We start from the raw sequence: 19,361 nt of genomic DNA, 5'->3' as shown, positions 1-19,361 counted from the left end.
ATGAGTCAAGTAAGTTGGGGTCCATAAGCCCCCCCCCCCCCCCCCCCCCCCCCCCCCCCCGCCGTATATCGCGAACAAATGAGTATTGCGGAGCACGGTATAACGGGGGACTACTGTATTAGACAGGCAGGGGTAGGAAGGTATTGATAATGACATAGATGTGGATGCTTTCCATGTCCAGACCCGATCCAGGAAAACACAGCATTTTTCATTGCCATACTTATAAATTTGGCTTTAGGATTTGTAGGCACTGAGTAGTATACAAGAGGTAGTTTAAAAGTTAAACATGAAGAATGGTTTAATACTTTTTAGCCCACTTTAAAAAACTGCAACTTTCTTTTATGCTGGAAGTTAGGTCCTCATGAGCCATTTGATTTTTTTAAATCCTTCCCCTCACACCAAGACTTGTTATCCTTCCCCTAGTAAGTAGCCCCAGTTCCTTCTCTTCCCACTTTCTCTTGAATTACCTGTAAGATGCAGGTAAATCAATAAAGCTGGAAGATTGGGGAGTTTGACTTCCTGCATCTATCTCTGAGTTATCGACAGCTAAAAGAAGCCAGACTGCACAGTTAGAAAGTAGTTCCAGGGGCTGCAACACTGACCTGTTCCAATCTGCACAGGTCTTGCCTTTCCTGAAATAATAATTATTCTACTTGACATAATTATAAGGAAGATTAGGTAATTTTTATCAGTAATCTATGGAGAAAGCACAACCGCCTCACGGCGCTGAGGACCCGGGTTTGATCCCGGTCCTGGGTCACTGTCCGTGTGGAGTTTGCACATTCTTCCCGTGTCTGCGTGGGTTTCGCCCCCACAACCCAAAGATGTGCAGGGTAGGTGGATTGGCCATGCTAAATTGCCCCTTAATAGAAAAAATAATTGGGTAATCTAAATTTATAAAAAAAAAGTAATCTATGGAGAGTTTGCGATGAAGTAACAGCCCATAGGCGTTTTGCAGGTTTTTGAGCGTAGATTTGCTGTTGTTAAGGCATCTGATTCAGCAAAATGCCCTCTGCTGCGGATCCGTGACCTATGTGAGCAGGGCAAGGAACAATCTGACGTTCAGTGCAAAGTATTATATACCAACCCCAGTTAAATGGACACCATCAGACAGAAGAAGAAGACAGGACAGGCCAAAGAAAACCTGGCGAAGTGTCTTTAAGGAGAACCTCCAAGAGCGGGACCCCACCTAGGCTGGAGCAAACAAGATTGTGATGGACCAAGGCCAATGGCAGAGTCTTGCTGCCCGTTGTCCCACATGGGAGTAGAGGAACTAAGTCTAAGTAGGTAAGTAAACCTCCCAACTCAAATGGCATTTTTAGCGTCCTTACTCCCAGTCCGTTTAGGTTAGCTAACACCTCTAGGGTAGTAATCTCAGGATTACTTCCCATGCGCTAGCAATAGGGATATAGTGCAGTTGAAAACGTGGCCAAAGAACTGGTGCAGGAGGGAGGCCTTCACTTTCTTGGATCACTGGGATGCCTTCCAGAGAAGGTGGGGCCTGTACAAGAAGGACGGGTTACACCTGAACTGGAGGGGACCAATATCCTGGCTTGGAGGTTTGCCAGTATGGTTCGGGTGGGTTTAAACTAATTTGGCAGGGGGATGGGAATCCATACAGTAAGCCAACAAGTGTAGAGACTGGGGATGAGCATGATACCAGGGTCAGGCTGACGCCTCCGAGGCTGGGGGAGGTCGAACTCATTGGGCCTGGAGATCTGGAGTGCATCTGCTTCAATGCACGGAGTATAACAGGTAAGACAGATGAACTTAAAGCCTTGATTCACACACAGAACTTGGATCTGGTTCCTGAAATGGAGACTTTGTTAAAAAAGGGGCAGGACTGACAGCTAAATATTCCGGGATATAGGTGTTTCAGGCAAGACAGAGGGGAAGATAAAAGAGGTAGGGAAATTTCAATATTGGTTCAAGAACATATCACAACTGTACAGAGGGAGGACACCATGGAAGAATCAAGTAACAAGGCACTATGGGTAGAACTCAGAAACAGGAAGGGGGCAGTCACTATGATGGGGTGTATTACAGGCCTCCCAACAGCCCATGGGAAGTTGAAGAAGATATGTAAGCAGATTCTGGATAGATGTAGAAATAATAGGGTTGTTGTAGTGGGAGACTTTAAGTTTCCTCATATTGACTGGAAATCCCTTCAGGCCAGTTGTCTGGATGGTGAGGAATTTGTTAAGTGTGTCCAAAAAGATTTTTTGGAACAATATGTGGGTAGTCAGACTAGAGCGGGGGCTATATTGGACCTAGTACTAGGGAACAAGCCCGGCCAGGTCATCAAATTTGCAGTGGGAGAACATGTGCAGTGGGCAGCACGGTAGCATTGTGGATAGCACAATCGCTTCACAGCTCCAGGGTCCCAGGTTCGATTCCGGCTTGGGTCACTGTCCGTGCGGAGTCTGCACATCCTCCCTGTGTGTGTGTGGGTTTCCTCCGGGTGCTCCGGTTTCCTCCCACAGTCCAAAGATGTGCAAGTTAGGTGGATTGGACATGATAAATTGCCCTTAGTGTCCAAAATTGCCCTTAGTGTTGGGTGGGGTTACTGGGTTATGGGGATAGGGTGGAGGTGTTAACCTTGGGTAGGGTGCTCTTTCCAGGAGCTGGTGCAGACTCGCTGGGCCAAATGGCCTCCTTCTGCACTGTAAATTCCATGATCTATGTGGCGAACAGTGACCACAATTCCGTAAGCTTTTGGATACTCATGGAAAAGGACGAGTGTTGTCCGAGGTTTACGGTGCTAAATTGGGGGAAGACTAGCTACAACCAGATTAGGCAGGATTTGGAGGCTGTTGTTTGGGAGAGGCTGTTTGAGGTTAAATCCACATTTGGCATGTTGGAGTCTTTTAAGGAGAAGGCAGGATTCAGGAACCACGGATGATTAGGGTAATTGAGAATCTTGTCAAAAACATTTGAGGAAAAAAGCACTTGAGGAATACAAGAAAAATAGAAAAGAGCTCAAGCAGGGAGTTAGGAGGGCAAAAAGGGGTCACAAAATTTCCTTGGCTGACAGGATTAAGGAGAATCCCAAGGCATTTTATGCGTACATTAGGAGCAAGAGGGTAGCTAGAGAAAGAGTAGGTCCAATCAAGGACAAAGGAGGGAAATTATGTGTAAAATCAGAGGAAGTAGGTGAGGTCCTTAATGAGTATTTTGCATCGGTATTCACAAAGGATAAGGTCACGTTGATCAGTGGTGTCTCAGAGGGATGTGTAAACACTTTAGAAGGGTCTTTATTACAGGGAGGAAGTGTTAGGTGTGTTAAAAAGCATTAAGGTAGACAAACCCCCAGGGCCAGATGGCATCTATCCCAGATTACTGCGGGAGGTAAGAGATTAAATCGCTGGGCCTCTAACAGAAATCTTTGTTTCCTCGTTGGCCAAAGGTGAGCTCCCATAGGATTGGAGAATAGCTAATGTTGCACCGTTATTCATTTTCATGTTGCACCGTTATTTAAGAAGGGTTGCAAGGATAATTTGGGTAATTATAGGCCAGTGAGTTTGACGTCAGTGATAGTAAAATTGTTAGAAAAGATTCTCAGAGATAGGATATATGCACATTTGGAAGTGAATGGTTTTATTAGCAACAGACAGCATGGTTTGAGATAAGGGAGGTCATGTCTCACTAATTTAATTGAGTTTTTTGAGGAAGTGACAAAAGCATTTGATAAGGTCCCTCATGGCTGGTGCAAAATATTAAATCACATGGGGTCAGGGGTGAACTAGCTGGAACGATTCAGAATTGGCTTGGCCATAGAAGACAGAGGGTAGCAGTGGAAGGGTGTTTTTCCGAATGAAGGTCTGTAACTAGTGGTGTTAACACAGAACATACAGTGCAGAAGGAGGCCATTCGGCCCATCGAGTCTGCACCGACCCACTTAAGCCCTCACTTCCACCCTACCCCGTAACCCAATAACCCCTCCTAACCTTTTTTGGTCACTAAGGGCAATTTTAGCATGTCCAATCCACCTAACCTGCACGTGTTTGGACTGGGGAGGAAACCGGAGTACCCAGAGGAAACCCACGCAGACAGGGGAAGAATGTGCATTCTCCAAATAGACAGTGACCCAGCAGGGAATCGAACCTGGGACCCTGGCGCTATGAAACCACAGTGCTAGCCACTTGTGCTACCGTGCTGCCAGGGATCCCTCATCCTTCATGAGGGATCCCTTCCTCATACAAAACTGTTCCGCAGGGATCAGTACTGGGACCTCTGCTCTTTGTAATATATATAAATGACTTGGAAGGAAACGTAGCGGGTCTGATTAGCAAGTTTGCGGATGATACTAAGATTGCAGGAGTTGCGGATAGTGATGAAGAGTGTCAGAGAATACAACAGGATATAGATAGGCTGTAAAATTGGGCAGAGACATGGCAGATGGAATTTAACCCAACCAAATACGAGGTGATTCATTTTGGTAGATCCAATTCACCTGGGAACTATAAAATAAATGGCAGAACCATCAGGAGCATAGAGACACAAAGAGATCCTGGCGTGCAGGCCCACAGATGCTTAAAAGTGGCAGCACAGGTGGAAATGGTGGTAAAGAAAGCATATGGCATGCTTGCCTTCGAAGGACGGGGTATCGAGCATAAAAGCTCAAAAATTATGTTACAGTTATATAGAATGTTGGTTCGGCCACATTTGGAATACTGTGTCCAATTCTGGTCATCGCACTCCCAGGAGGACGTGAAGGCTTTGGAGAGATTTCGGAAAAGGTTTACCAGGATGTTGCCTGGTATGGAGGGTATTAGCTATGAGGAGAGATTGAATAAACTGGGATTGTTCTCCCTGGAGAGACGGACCTGATAGAAGTTTATAAAATTATTAGGGGTATAGATAGGGTGAACAGTTGGAGACTTTTTCCCACGGTGGAATTGAAAAGTACAAGGAGGCACAGGTTCAAGGTGAGGGGATAGGTTCAATGGAGATATGCGGGGAAAGTTTTTTACACAGAGGGTTGTGGTGGCCAGGAATGCACTGCCAAGTGAGGTGGTTGAGGCAGATACGTTAGCGACCTTTAAGACTTATCTGGATAGGCACATGATTAGACTGGGTATAGAAGGATACAGGTCTAGATGGGACTCGTGATCGGCGCAGGCTTGGAGGGCCGAAGGTCCTGTTCCTGTGCTGTATTGTTTTTTGTTCTTTGAAGTTGTGTAATCTGTGTGGCTCAGCTACCTACTGGATAAACGAGAATAATGTATTGGAGTTTTTTTTCAAAATTTGCATTGGAGTTTGTACTTTCTAATACTGCAGCCTTAATGTCCAAATGTTTTGGATGTCCTCATGCCCCTTTGATCATTTTTTCCAAATCACATCAAGCCAGGGCAGATATATTAATTTAGCATTTTCCCCACTTAGATCCAACATGGGCTTTGCTCTTTCCCATCAATTTATGGAGCTGGATTACATTAGATCTCTCCATCGAGAAACAGTGAGGTTAGTTATGGGTACATCAAGATCACCTATAGGAATATCCTTCAAGAATGGCAAAGGCACACTCTGGTAGAGATATTTATAACTATCAATTTGTTCCTAAATGCTTGTGCAAAGTTTATGAATATCTTTTTATGACCCAACTACATACCTTTATAGAGAAGAGGGAAATATATTGTAACAGGTTTATGTGGTAAATCAGGAAGCTTTGCACCATAAAATGTTCCTCCTGATGTATTATTAAGAAATTCTCACTGTCCAATTTGGGACTTGGTGAAAATTATCTAATTCTATTAAACTCTTTGAAATAGAGAATGTTTTTAAAAGAAATTCAAATTAAGGGGCAATTTAGCATTGCCAATCCACTTACCCTGCACATCTTTGGGGTGTGGGGGTGAGATCCACGCAGACATGGGGATAATGTGCAAACTCCACAAAGACAATGACCCGAGATTGAACCCAGGTCCTCGGCGCCGTGAGGCAGCAGTGCTAACCATTACGCCACAGCGCCCTTGAAATTGAGAAAGTTTACAATTGACTTGAATAACAATAGAGAGATGTGAGTGAGGCACCCACTGGACATTGTAAGTTTAGCGCTAAAATAATGTGCAACATAATGTAATACCCATTTTTCTACCTGTGATTATTTACTATACAGATTACCAAATATGCATCATATAGCAGGATATCCATACTATATGCTAATGGAATGAAATTCCATGTTTAATGACTTTAAAGAATGCAAACCAGGCATTCTTTAAAAAGATCAAATGTGCAATCATGTGCATAGCAAGCTGTGCATGAGATTGGTGATTCAGAAAACAAATTGACTACTTTGGGACAATCTTATCTGGTTCGTGTTGTAAAGATGAAATAATGGGCGGTGCAGTGGTTAGCACTGCTGCTTCACGGCGCTGAGGACCTGGGTTTGATCCCGGCCCCGGGTCACTGTCCTCCCCTTCTCCCACATTCTCCCCTTGTCTGTGTGGGTCTCACCCCCACAACCCAAAGATGTGCAGGGTAGGTGGATTGGCCACACTAAATTGCCCCTTAATTGGAAAATGATAATTGGGTACTCTAAATTCATTTAAAAAAAGTAAATATGAAATTATTTGTCTAAAGGCTGGGCATTATAATTCAATACAGCAACAGAAGATGCTACAAATGATAGATACAGTGCAAAAGCTATTACTTCAGCCCCTTTGCAGTCAGCTATCACACATTTTCTGCTTATGTAGTGTTAATTCAAATCCACTTAATATTATGTTTCAACAATTTGCATTATTTTGACGTTTGGCAGATATACTGTAGGTTATCTTGAAACGAATTATGTTATCTCGCAATCTTTTTGGCTTTGATTTATAACACAAATTTCAATATTGCCCGTAAAAGCTATATTGTAATTGTAACTCATTCGTTTCTAGAGGCAGACTGATGAAAATTAGACATTGGTGTATCTTAAGTTGTTTTATTATTGTAATTCTATTTTGCAATTTCTACTTAAAGGTGGAGGAAGAAGAACCCACAGGGTATATACAATTGGATAAGTTCCTTCCTATGATGACGAGAGTGTTATTAGAAAGGAAGTGAGTTCTAGATAAATTGTTTTATTCTTTCACTGCTGATTTCAAGGCTGTTTGATTTATTAAAGTGCTAAGATAACTAATTAATAAAATAAATAATTGGCTGTGATGGTTAAAAACTTTCCTGTCTGCTAACCACTGAACACTTTCTCTACTGTATAGAGTGGACATGGAGAGGATGTTTCCATTTGTAGAAAAAAACTAGAACCAGAGGACACAATCTCAGGCTAAAGGGACGATCCTTTGAAACAGAAAGGAGGAATTTCTTCAGCCAGAGGGTGGTGAATCTGTGGAACTCTTTGCCGCAGAAGGCTGTGGAGGCCAAATGGGGCTGCTTTAGCTCACTCGGCTAAATCGCTGGCTTTTAAAGCAGACCAAGCAGGCCAGCAGCACGGTTCGATTCCCGTACCAGCCTCGCCGGACAGGCGCCGGAATGTGGCGACTAGGGGCTTTTCACAGTAACTTCATTGAAGCCTACTCGTGACAATAAGCGATTTTCATTATTTCATTTTCAAATCACTGAGTGTCTATAAGGCAGAGATAGATAGGTTCTTGATTAATAAAGGGATCAGGGGTTAGGGGGAGATGGCAGGAGAATGGGGATGAGAAAAATATAAGCCATGATTGAATGGTGGAGCAGACTCGATGGGTCGAGTGGCCTAATTCTGCTCCTATATCTTATGGTCTACCATATTTGATGTAAATAGATGTGTGTACCAACTATTATTTGTCATTCCTTTATCTTCCATATATGCTTGAATAAGGTTCAAAGGTTTGAAATGCCTGGATGACATGAACTTTTAATAGTTTCTGAAAGTGAGGTGTCAGGGTTGAGAATTGCCCATCCTTCATCTGCATTGTTCCCTGGTGGCATCAAAATCTCACACAGATTGCTGATGTATTTTAGTTGATGGTACCTTCTCAGCAGCTTCCCTGGACATCACTTTGCAATGTTTCACTGAGTCTACACCTGCCCCAGGTGCAGGATCCACCAGTATCCTCTGGAACTATCGTCTGGAGGCCCTGGGGCAACCTAGCAGGATGAGGACGTAACTCAAAGTGCCTCCACCACGTTGCCTCTCTGCTATGTCAGGAAACCCAAGTATATCCCAAACAAAGTAAAGAGGAGTTTGCACCCTCCCAAGTTTAATGTGTACTTAACTGCCCCACCATCTCCCACTATCTTTTAGTTTCTTGAATTTTAATCTAAAATGTCACAAGTTCTGGGCTACTCATTCAGCCCATAACCAAAAGGAAATAGACATTACCAAAAATAACTAGTTTGTATTTCAAATCAAACATCTGTGCTAAAAAGTATAACCTTTTTAACTAGGTTTTCTTTTTAATGTGTTGGAAATTGTAGCATGTTAAACTATCACAGAATTGAATAGTAAAGCAGCAGTCATTTTGCTGAATAGTGCCACCATGTGCACAAAATATTTGTCAGCACCCCAGAAACCTTTCCAACGCAGACTTCTAAATTCAGCACTCATTATAATATTTTTGTTAAAACTAAATGAGAGTTCAAACAATGGTTTAATTTTGTTGTGAATTATTAATAAGTTTGATTTGTTTCTACTGTTCTATGGCCATGTGGCAACTGAAACAATGATAGGTACGGTGGCACAGTGGTTAGCACTGTAGCTTCACAGCGCCAGGTCCCGGGTTCGAATTCCCGCTTGGGTCACTGTCTGTGCGGGGTCTGTTCGTTCTCCCTGTGTCTGCGTGGTGTGATGATATGCATAATGTAAGTTTGTACATGGTCTCTGACCACTAGGTGGCATTGTAAACCCATCACGTCACCATGTGATCTGAGAGTTGGGAGTTGATCGTGCTGGGAGATGGATATATTTGCAGTAGTTCCACGAGAGTTATTTTGTGTTAGTTTTTTATTCGTTAGTTTATCCTAGTTATCTTTGCACAAAGTTTGTTCTCTAATAAATTGTTTTAAACTACATGCTCTGTAGTTCATTGTTCACTTCGGCCAGTCTACAGAACATGCCATGTGGGTTTCCTCCGGTTTCCTCCCACAATTCCTGAAAGACGTGCTTGTTAAGTGAATTGGATATTATGAATTCTCCCTCTTATTTTTTTAAAATCTCGGACTTGAGGCTTCATCTTTTTAATGAGATTTCTCTCCTGGGAGCCCCTAACGTTTGCGTTCTAGTCAACCCCTTTCATTTTGTCAACTGGCAAGGCTCCAGCTGGAAGTTAGAGGGACAGTCATCAAAGTAGTGTCAGTGGGCGGGATAACCTCTGCATGCTTAGCTTGGTGCACCAGCAGGACTTAATCCATCACAGATTCAGACATTCCCACCAGTTTACGATGCAGTCGAGCTTATTTATACTTGAGAGCATAGGTGGGAGTGTCACATGCTTGCTGTAGGCTGTGCTCTTTTAGACTAGATGAACTGAATGAGCCACATAAAAGGTATAGCTTTTACTTATTTCCTATTCATTGATAAAAACATGCAGTATAACACCCATAAAGTGACAACACTCAGAGAAGCGAGTGAGACTTTGCAATTTCAGGTTTTTATAGAGTTGCTTTATTTGCTAATGATTGAGCAGCAGATCCTCTAAATGAACCTTAACCCTGTAATCCAAAACATCTTTGTACTGTATTCATGTAGCCTTTGTGTACCCACGATTTAATTGTATAACGAATCTCTCTTCAAAATGATGGGTTCTAGCACGTGAGCAAGAGGTTTACAGGCCAAATGGACAAATTTAAACACTGATTAATTATTTCCTGTCATGTTAGTAAATAAAAAAATGGAAGAATTAATGACCTAAACAACTTCCCTATTTATGTTAGTGCTCTTCATATCTCTGCTGATCACATGGTTCTACATATTAAAATACATCAACTATTTTACATCAAATAAAAAATGATAATTAAATCAAGGAATCAATTCACTTTGTGACCTAAATATGAACTAAAACTCATTGAATTTTCCTCGATAGTCTATGATTCTGGAAATTCAAGTTCACTGACACATGCTGCTGCCTTTCTTTGTACAGTACAGTCACATTTCCCGTTTCACTGCACCATTTTTATTCTTTTGTTCATATGCCCTTCCGGTGCATGGTGAATTATATTCAATCTCCTCGTCTGCAATACATGTTCTTGCACCTGGTCTTTCGTGTGAGTGAGAAAGATTAGAATGAAAGGAGGATTCCATGTAAAACTGACTTCACAAAGGCACTGTATTGTACTGTTCCCCTTAACAGTTCTCCTGCATTCTAGGTCCAATTATAGGTGAGATGGGAGAAATTTACTCTTAGATGGGTTGGGGGGGTTGTGGCTTCAGATGACGTCATAGCCATCATAGCCACTATAATGGGTGATTTATGGCCTGAGTGGTGTATGGATGCTACCTGATCCCCTTTCAGCCATTCACCCATTTTCTGGCATCAACAGTTCATTACAGGCTGGGAGTTATTGGCATGCTGTAGTATAATGTGGCCATGTGATTGATGTCGTATAATGTGGCTATGTGATTGTTGTAGTATAACGTGGCCATGTGATTGTTGTAGTATAATGTGGCCATGTGATTGTTGTAGTATAACGTGGCCATGTGATTGTTGTAGTATAATGTGGCCATGTGTTTGTTGTTGTAGTATAATGTGGCCATGTGATTGTTGTTGTAGTATAACATGGCCATGTGTTTGTTGTTGTAGTATAACGTGGCCATGTGTTTGTTGTTGTAGTATAATGTGGCCATGTGATTGTTGTAGTATAATGTGGCCATGTGATTGTTGTTGTAGAATAATGTGGCCATGTGATTGTCATTGAAGTATAATGGGGCCATGTGATTGTTGTAGTATAATGGGCCATGTGATTGTTGTTGTAGTATAATGTGGCCATGTGATTGTCATTGTAGTATAATGGGGCCATGTGATTGTCATTGTAGTATAATGGGGCCATGTGATTGTCATTGTAGTATAATGGGGTCATGTGATTGTTGTAGTATAATGTGGCCATGTGATTGTCATTGTAGTATAATGGGGCCATGTGATTGTTGTTGTAGTATAATGTGGCCATGTGATTGTCATTGTAGTATAATGGGGCCATGTGATTGTCATTGTAGTATAATGGGGCCATGTGATTGTCATTGTAGTATAATGGGGCCATGTGATTGTCATTGTAGTATAATGGGGTCATGTGATTGTTGTAGTATAATGTGGCCATGTGATTGTCATTGTAGTATAATGGGGCCATGTGATTGTTGTAGTATAATGTGGCCATGTGATTGTTGTAGTATAATGTGGCCATGTGTTTGTTGTTGTAGTATAATGTGGCCATGTGTTTGTTGTTGTAGTATAATGGGCCATGTGATTGTTGTTGTAGTATAATGTGGCCATGTGATTATTGTAGTATAATGTGGCCATGTGATTGTTGTTGTAGTATAATGGGGCCATGTGATTGTTGTAGTATAATGTGGCCATGCGATTGTTGTTGTAGTATAATGGGGCCATGTGATTGTTGTTGTAGTATAATGTGGCCATGTGATTGTTGTAGTTTAATGTGGCCATGTGATTGTTGTAGTATAATGTGGCCATGTGATTGTTGTAGTAGTATAATGTGGCCATGTGATTGTTGTTGTAGTATAATGTGGCCATGTGATTGTTGTTGTAGTATAATGTGGCCATGTGATTGTTGTAGTATAATGTGGCCATGTGATTGTTGTTGTAGTATAATGTGGCCATGTGATTGTTGTTGTAGTATAATGTGGCCATGTGATTGTTGTAGTATAATGGGCCATGTGATTGTTGTTGTAGTATAATGTGGCCATGTGATTGTTGTAGTATAATGTGGCCATGTGATTGTTGTTGTAGTAGAATGTGGCCATGTGATTGTTGTTGTAGTATAATGTGGCCATGTGATTGTTGTTGTAGTATAATGGGGCCATGTGATTGTTGTTGTAGTATAATGTGGCCATGTGATTGTTGTTGTAGTATAATGTGGCCATGTGATTGTTGTAGTATAATGTGGCCATGTGATTGTCATTGTAGTATAATGTGGCCATGTGATTGTTGTAGTATAATGTGGCCATGTGATTGTTGTTGTAGTATAATGTGGCCATGTGATTGTTGTTGTAGTAGAATGTGGCCATGTGATTGTTGTTGTAGTATAATGTGGCCATGTGATTGTTGTAGTATAATGTGGCCATGTGATTGTTGTTGTAGTATAATGTGGCCATGTGATTGTTGTAGTATAATGTGGCCATGTGATTGTTGTAGTATAATGTGGCCATGTGATTGTTGTTGTAGTATAATGGGGCCATGTGATTGTTGTAGTATAATGTGGCCATGTGTTTGTTGTAGTATAATGTGGCCATGTGATTGTTGTAGTATAATGTGGCCATGTGATTGTTGTTGTAGTATAATGGGGCCATGTGATTGTTGTTGTAGTATAATGTGGCCATGTGATTGTTGTTGTAGTATAATGTGGCCATGTGATTGTTGTAGTTTAATGTGGCCATATGATTGTCATTGTAGTATAATGTGGCCATGTGATTGTCATTGTAGTATAATGTGGCCATGTGATTGTTGTTGTAGTATAATGGGGTCATGTGATTGTTGTAGTATAATGTGGCCATGTGATTGTCATTGTAGTATAATGGGGCCATGTGATTGTTGTAGTATAATGTGGCCATGTGATTGTTGTAGTATAATGTGGCCATGTGTTTGTTGTTGTAGTATAATGTGGCCATGTGTTTGTTGTTGTAGTATAATGGGCCATGTGATTGTTGTTGTAGTATAATGTGGCCATGTGATTATTGTAGTATAATGTGGCCATGTGATTGTTGTTGTAGTATAATGTGGCCATGTGATTGTTGTAGTAGTATAATGTGGCCATGTGATTGTTGTTGTAGTATAATGTGGCCATGTGATTGTTGTTGTAGTATAATGTGGCCATGTGATTGTTGTAGTATAATGTGGCCATGTGATTGTTGTTGTAGTATAATGTGGCCATGTGATTGTTGTTGTAGTATAATGTGGCCATGTGATTGTTGTAGTATAATGGGCCATGTGATTGTTGTTGTAGTATAATGTGGCCATGTGATTGTTGTAGTATAATGTGGCCATGTGATTGTTGTTGTAGTAGAATGTGGCCATGTGATTGTTGTTGTAGTATAATGTGGCCATGTGATTGTTGTTGTAGTATAATGGGGCCATGTGATTGTTGTTGTAGTATAATGTGGCCATGTGATTGTTGTTGTAGTATAATGTGGCCATGTGATTGTTGTAGTATAATGTGGCCATGTGATTGTCATTGTAGTATAATGTGGCCATGTGATTGTTGTAGTATAATGTGGCCATGTGATTGTTGTTGTAGTATAATGTGGCCATGTGATTGTTGTTGTAGTAGAATGTGGCCATGTGATTGTTGTTGTAGTATAATGTGGCCATGTGATTGTTGTAGTATAATGTGGCCATGTGATTGTTGTTGTAGTATAATGTGGCCATGTGATTGTTGTAGTATAATGTGGCCATGTGATTGTTGTAGTATAATGTGGCCATGTGATTGTTGTTGTAGTATAATGGGGCCATGTGATTGTTGTAGTATAATGTGGCCATGTGTTTGTTGTAGTATAATGTGGCCATGTGATTGTTGTAGTATAATGTGGCCATGTGATTGTTGTTGTAGTATAATGGGGCCATGTGATTGTTGTTGTAGTATAATGTGGCCATGTGATTGTTGTTGTAGTATAATGTGGCCATGTGATTGTAGTTTAATGTGGCCATATGATTGTCATTGTAGTATAATGTGGCCATGTGATTGTCATTGTAGTATAATGTGGCCATGTGATTGTTGTTGTAGTATAATGTGGCCATGTGATTGTTGTAGTATAATGTGGCCATGTGATTGTCATTGTAGTATAATGTGGCCATGTGATTGTTGTTGTAGTATAATGTGGCCATGTGATTGTTGTAGTATAATGTGGCCATGTGATTGTTGTTGTAGTATAATGGGGCCATGTGATTGTTGTAGTATAATGTGGCCATGTGTTTGTTGTTGTAGTATAATGTGGCCATGTGATTGTTGTTGTAGTATAATGTGGCCATGTGATTGTTGTAGTATAATGTGGCCATGTGATTGTTGTTGTAGTATAATGTGGCCATGTGATTGTTGTAGTTTAATGTGGCCATGTGATTGTTGTAGTATAATGTGGCCATGTGATTGTTGTAGTAGTATAACGTGGCCATGTGATTGTTGTAGTTTAATGTGGCCATGTGATTGTTGTAGTATAATGTGGCCATGTGATTGTCATTGTAGTATAATGTGGCCATGTGATTGTTGTTGTAGTATAATGTGGCCATGTGATTGTTGTAGTATAATGTGGCCATGTGATTGTCATTGTAGTATAATGTGGCCATGTGATTGTTGTTGTAGTATAATGTGGCCATGTGATTGTTGTAGTATAATGTGGCCATGTGATTGTTGTTGTAGTATAATGGGGCCATGTGATTGTTGTAGTATAATGTGGCCATGTGTTTGTTGTTGTAGTATAATGTGGCCATGTGATTGTTGTTGTAGTATAATGTGGCCATGTGATTGTTGTAGTATAATGTGGCCATGTGATTGTTGTTGTAGTATAATGTGGCCATGTGATTGTTGTAGTTTAATGTGGCCATGTGATTGTTGTAGTATAATGTGGCCATGTGATTGTTGTAGTAGTATAACGTGGCCATGTGATTGTTGTAGTTTAATGTGGCCATGTGATTGTTGTAGTATAATGTGGCCATGTGATTGTTGTAGTAGTATAATGTGGCCATGTGATTGTTGTTGTAGTATAATGTGGCCATGTGATTGTTGTAGTATAATGTGGCCATGTGATTGTTGTTGTAGTATAATGGGGCCATGTGATTGTTGTTGTAGTATAATGTGGCCATGTGATTGTTGTAGTATAATGTGGCCATGTGATTGTTGTTGTAGTATAATGGGGCCATGTGATTGTTGTTGTAGTATAATGGGGCCATGTGATTGTTGTAGTATAATGTGGCCATGTGATTGTTGTTGTAGTATAATGTGGCCATGTGATTGTTGTAGTATAATGTGGCCATGTGATTGTTGTTGTAGTATAACGTGGCCATGTGATTGTTGTAGTATAATGTGGCCATGTGATTGTTGTTGTAGTATAACGTGGCCATGTGATTGTTGTTGTAGTATAATGTGGCCATGTGATTGTTGTAGTATAATGTGGCCATGTGATTGTTGTTGTAGTATAATGGGGCCATGTGATTGTTGTTGTAGTATAATGTGGCCATGTGATTGTTGTAGTATAACGTGGCCATGTGATTGTTGTTGTAGTATAATGTGGCCATGTGATTGTTGTAGTATAATGTGGCCATGTGATTGTTGTTGTAGTATAATGTGGCCATGTGATTGTTGTTGTAGTATAATGTGGCCATGTGATTGTTGTAGTATAATGTGGCCATGTGATTGTTGTTGTAGTATAATGTGGCCATGTGATTGTTGTAGTATAATGTGGCTATGTGATTGTTGTTGTAGTATAACGTGGCCATGTGATTGTTGTAGTTTAATGGGGCCATGTGATTGTTGTTGTAGTATAACGTGGCCATGTGATTGTTGTTGTAGTATAATGTGGCCATGTGATTGTTGTTGTAGTATAATGTGGCCATGTGATTGTTGTTGTAGTATAACGTGGCCATGTGATTGTTGTTGTAGTATAATGTGGCCATGTGATTGTTGTTGTAGTATAATGTGGCCATGTGATTGTTGTTGTAGTATAATGTGGCCATGTGATTGTTGTTGTAGTATAATGTGGCCATGTGATTGTTGTTGTAGTATAATGTGGCCATGTGATTGTTGTTGTAGTATAATGTGGCCATGTGATTGTTGTTGTAGTATAATGTGGCCATGTGATTGTTGTTGTAGTATAATGTGGCCATGTGATTGTTGTTGTAGTATAATGTGGCCATGTGATTGTTGTAGTATAATGTGGCCATGTGATTGTTGTTGTAGTATAATGTGGCCATGTGATTGTTGTAGTATAATCTGGGCATGTGATTGTTGTAGTAGTATAATGTGGCCATGTGATTGTTGTTGTAGTATAATGTGGCCATGTGATTGTTGTTGTAGTATAATGTGGCCATGTGATTGTTGTAGTATAATGTGTCCATGTGATTGTTGTTGTAGTATAATGTGGCCATGTGATTGTTGTAGTATAATGTGTCCATGTGATTGTTGTAGTATAATGTGGCCATGTGATTGTTGTTGTAGTATAATGTGGCCATGTGATTGTTGTTGTAGTATAATGTGGCCATGTGATTGTTGTAGTATAATGTGGCCATGTGATTGTTGTTGTAGTATAATGTGGCCATGTGATTGTTGTTGTAGTATAACGTGGCCATGTGATTGTTGTAGTATAATGTGGCCATGTGATTGTTGTAGTATTATGTGGCCATGTGATTGTTGTAGTAGTATAATGTGGCCATGTGATTGTTGTAGTAGTATAATGTGGCCATGTGATTGTTGTAGTATAATGGGGCCATGTGATTGTTGTAGTATAATGTGGCCATGTGATTGTCATTGTAGTATAATGGGGCCATGTGATTGTTGTAGTATAATGTGGCCATGTGATTGTTGTAGTATAATGTGGCCATGTGATTGTTGTAGTATAATGTGGCCATGTGATTGTTGTTGTAGTATAACGTGGCCATGTGATTGTTGTAGTATAATGTGGCCATGTGTTTGTTGTTGTAGTATAATGTGGCCATGTGATTGTTGTAGTATAATGTGGCCATGCGATTGTTGTTGTAGTATAATGGGGCCATGTGATTTTTGTAGTATAATGTGGCCATGTGATTGTTGTTGTAGTATAATGGGGCCATGTGATTGTTGTAGTATAATGTGGCCATGTGATTGTTGTTGTAGTATAATGTGGCCATGTGATTGTTGTTGTAGTATAATGTGGCCATGTGATTGTTGTTGTAGTATAATGGGGCCATGTGATTGTTGTAGTATAATGTGGCCATGTGATTGTTGTTGTAGTATAATGTGGCCATGTGATTGTTGTTGTAGTATAATGTGGCCATGTGATTGTTGTAGTTTAATGTGGCCATGTGATTGTTGTAGTATAATGTGGCCATGTGATTGTTGTAGTATAATGTGGCCATGTGATTGTTGTTGTAGTATAATGTGGCCATGTGATTGTTGTAGTATAATGGGCCATGTGATTGTTGTTGTAGTATAATGTGGCCATGTGATTGTTGTAGTATAATGTGGCCATGTGATTGTTGTTGTAGTATAATGTGGCCATGTGATTGTTGTTGTAGTATAATGTGGCCATGTGATTGTTGTTGTAGTATAATGTGGCCATGTGATTGTTGTAGTTTAATGTGGCCATGTGATTGTTGTTGTAGTATAATGTGGCCATGTGATTGTTGTTGTAGTATAATGTGGCCATGTGATTGTTGTTGTAGTATAACGTGGCCATGTGATTGTTGTAGTATAATGTGGCCATGTGATTGTTGTTGTAGTATAATGTGGCCATGTGATTGTTGTTGTAGTATTATGTGGCCATGTGATTGTTGTTGTAGTATAATGTGGCCATGTGATTGTTGTTGTAGTATAATGTGGCCATGTGATTGTTGTTGTAGTATAATGTGGCCATGTGATTGTTGTTGTAGTATAATGTGGCCATGTGATTGTAGTTGTAGTATAATGTGGCCATGTGATTGTTGTTGTAGTATAATGTGGCCATGTGATTGTTGTAGTATAATGTGGCCATGTGATTGTTGTTGTAGTATAATGTGGCCATGTGATTGTTGTAGTATAATCTGGGCATGTGATTGTTGTAGTAGTATAATGGGGCCATGTGATTGTTGTTGTAGTATAATGTGGCCATGTGATTGTTGTTGTAGTATAATGTGGCCATGTGATTGTTGTTGTAGTATAATGTGGCCATGTGATTGTTGTAGTATAATGTGGCCATGTGATTGTTGTAGTATAATGTGGCCATGTGATTGTTGTAGTAGTATAATGTGGCCATGTGATTGTTGTAGTAGTATAACGTGGCCATGTGATTGTTGTAGTATAATGTGTCCATGTGATTGTTGTAGTATAATGTGGCCATGTGATTGTCATTGTAGTATAACGTGGCCATGTGATTGTTGTAGTATAATGTGTCCATGTGATTGTTGTAGTATAATGTGGCCATGTGATTGTCATTGTAGTATAATGGGGCCATGTGATTGTTGTAGTATAATGTGGCCATGTGATTGTTGTAGTATAATGTGGCCATGTGATTGTTGTAGTATAATGGAGCCATGTGATTGTTGTAGTATAATGGGGCCATGTGATTGTTGTAGTATAATGGGGCCATGTGATTGTTGTAGTTTAATGTGGCCATGTGATTGTTGTAGTATAATGTGGCCATGTGATTGTTGTAGTATAATGTGGCCATGTGATTGTTGTTGTAGTATAATGTGGCCATGTGATTGTTGTAGTATAATGTGGCCATGTGATTGTTGTTGTAGTATAATGTGGCCATGTGATTGTTGTAGTATAATGGGCCATGTGATTGTTGTTGTAGTATAATGTGGCCATGTGATTATTGTAGTATAATGTGGCCATGTGTTTGTTGTTGTAGTATAATGTGGACATGTGATTGTTGTTGTAGTATAATGTGGCCATGTGATTGTTGTAGTATAATGTGGCCATGTGATTGTTGTAGTATAATGCGGCCATGTGTTTGTTGTTGTAGTATAATGTGGCCATGTGATTGTTGTTGTAGTATAATGTGGCCATGTGATTGTTGTAGTATAAAGTGGCCATGTGATTGTTGTAGTATAATGTGGCCATGTGATTGTTGTTGTAGTATAATGTGGCCATGTGATTGTTGTAGTATAATGTGGCCATGTGATTGTTGTTGTAGTATAATGTGGCCATGTGATTGTTGTTGTAGTATAATGTGGCCATGTGATTGTTGTAGTATAATGGGGCCATGTGATTGTTGTAGTAGTATAATGTGGCCATGTGTTTGTTGTAGTATAATGTGGCCATGTGATTGTTGTAGTATAATGTGGCCATGTGATTGTTGTTGTAGTATAATGTGGCCATGTGATTGTTGTAGTATAATGTGGCCATGTGATTGTTGTTGTAGTATAATGGGGCCATGTGATTGTTGTTGTAGTATAATGTGGCCATGTGATTGTTGTAGTTTAATGTGGCCATGTGATTGTTGTTGTAGTATAATGTGGCCATGTGATTGTTGTAGTATAATGTGGCTATGTGATTGTTGTTGTAGTATAACGTGGCCATGTGATTGTTTTAGTTTAATG

At 40.2% G+C, this 19,361-nt stretch overlaps 1 protein-coding gene across 1 annotated transcript in view; it reads left to right on the top strand.

Annotated features, from left to right (window-relative positions):
- efcab2 (EF-hand calcium binding domain 2) overlaps positions 1–19,361 on the top strand; it is a 107,609-nt gene that overhangs the window by 38,601 nt on the left and 49,647 nt on the right. Inside the window, exon 4 of the mRNA XM_038815538.1 lies at positions 6,967–7,046. Within this exon, the coding sequence (XP_038671466.1) occupies positions 6,967–7,046 (80 nt within the window). The remainder of the gene's footprint in view (positions 1–6,966; positions 7,047–19,361) is intronic.

Source organism: Scyliorhinus canicula, chromosome 1, assembly GCF_902713615.1.
Source record: "Scyliorhinus canicula chromosome 1, sScyCan1.1, whole genome shotgun sequence".
Classification (NCBI taxonomy): Eukaryota; Metazoa; Chordata; class Chondrichthyes; order Carcharhiniformes; family Scyliorhinidae; genus Scyliorhinus; species Scyliorhinus canicula.
Note: the sequence above shows the minus strand (reverse complement) of the source record. Positions and strands in the feature narration are given on the sequence as shown.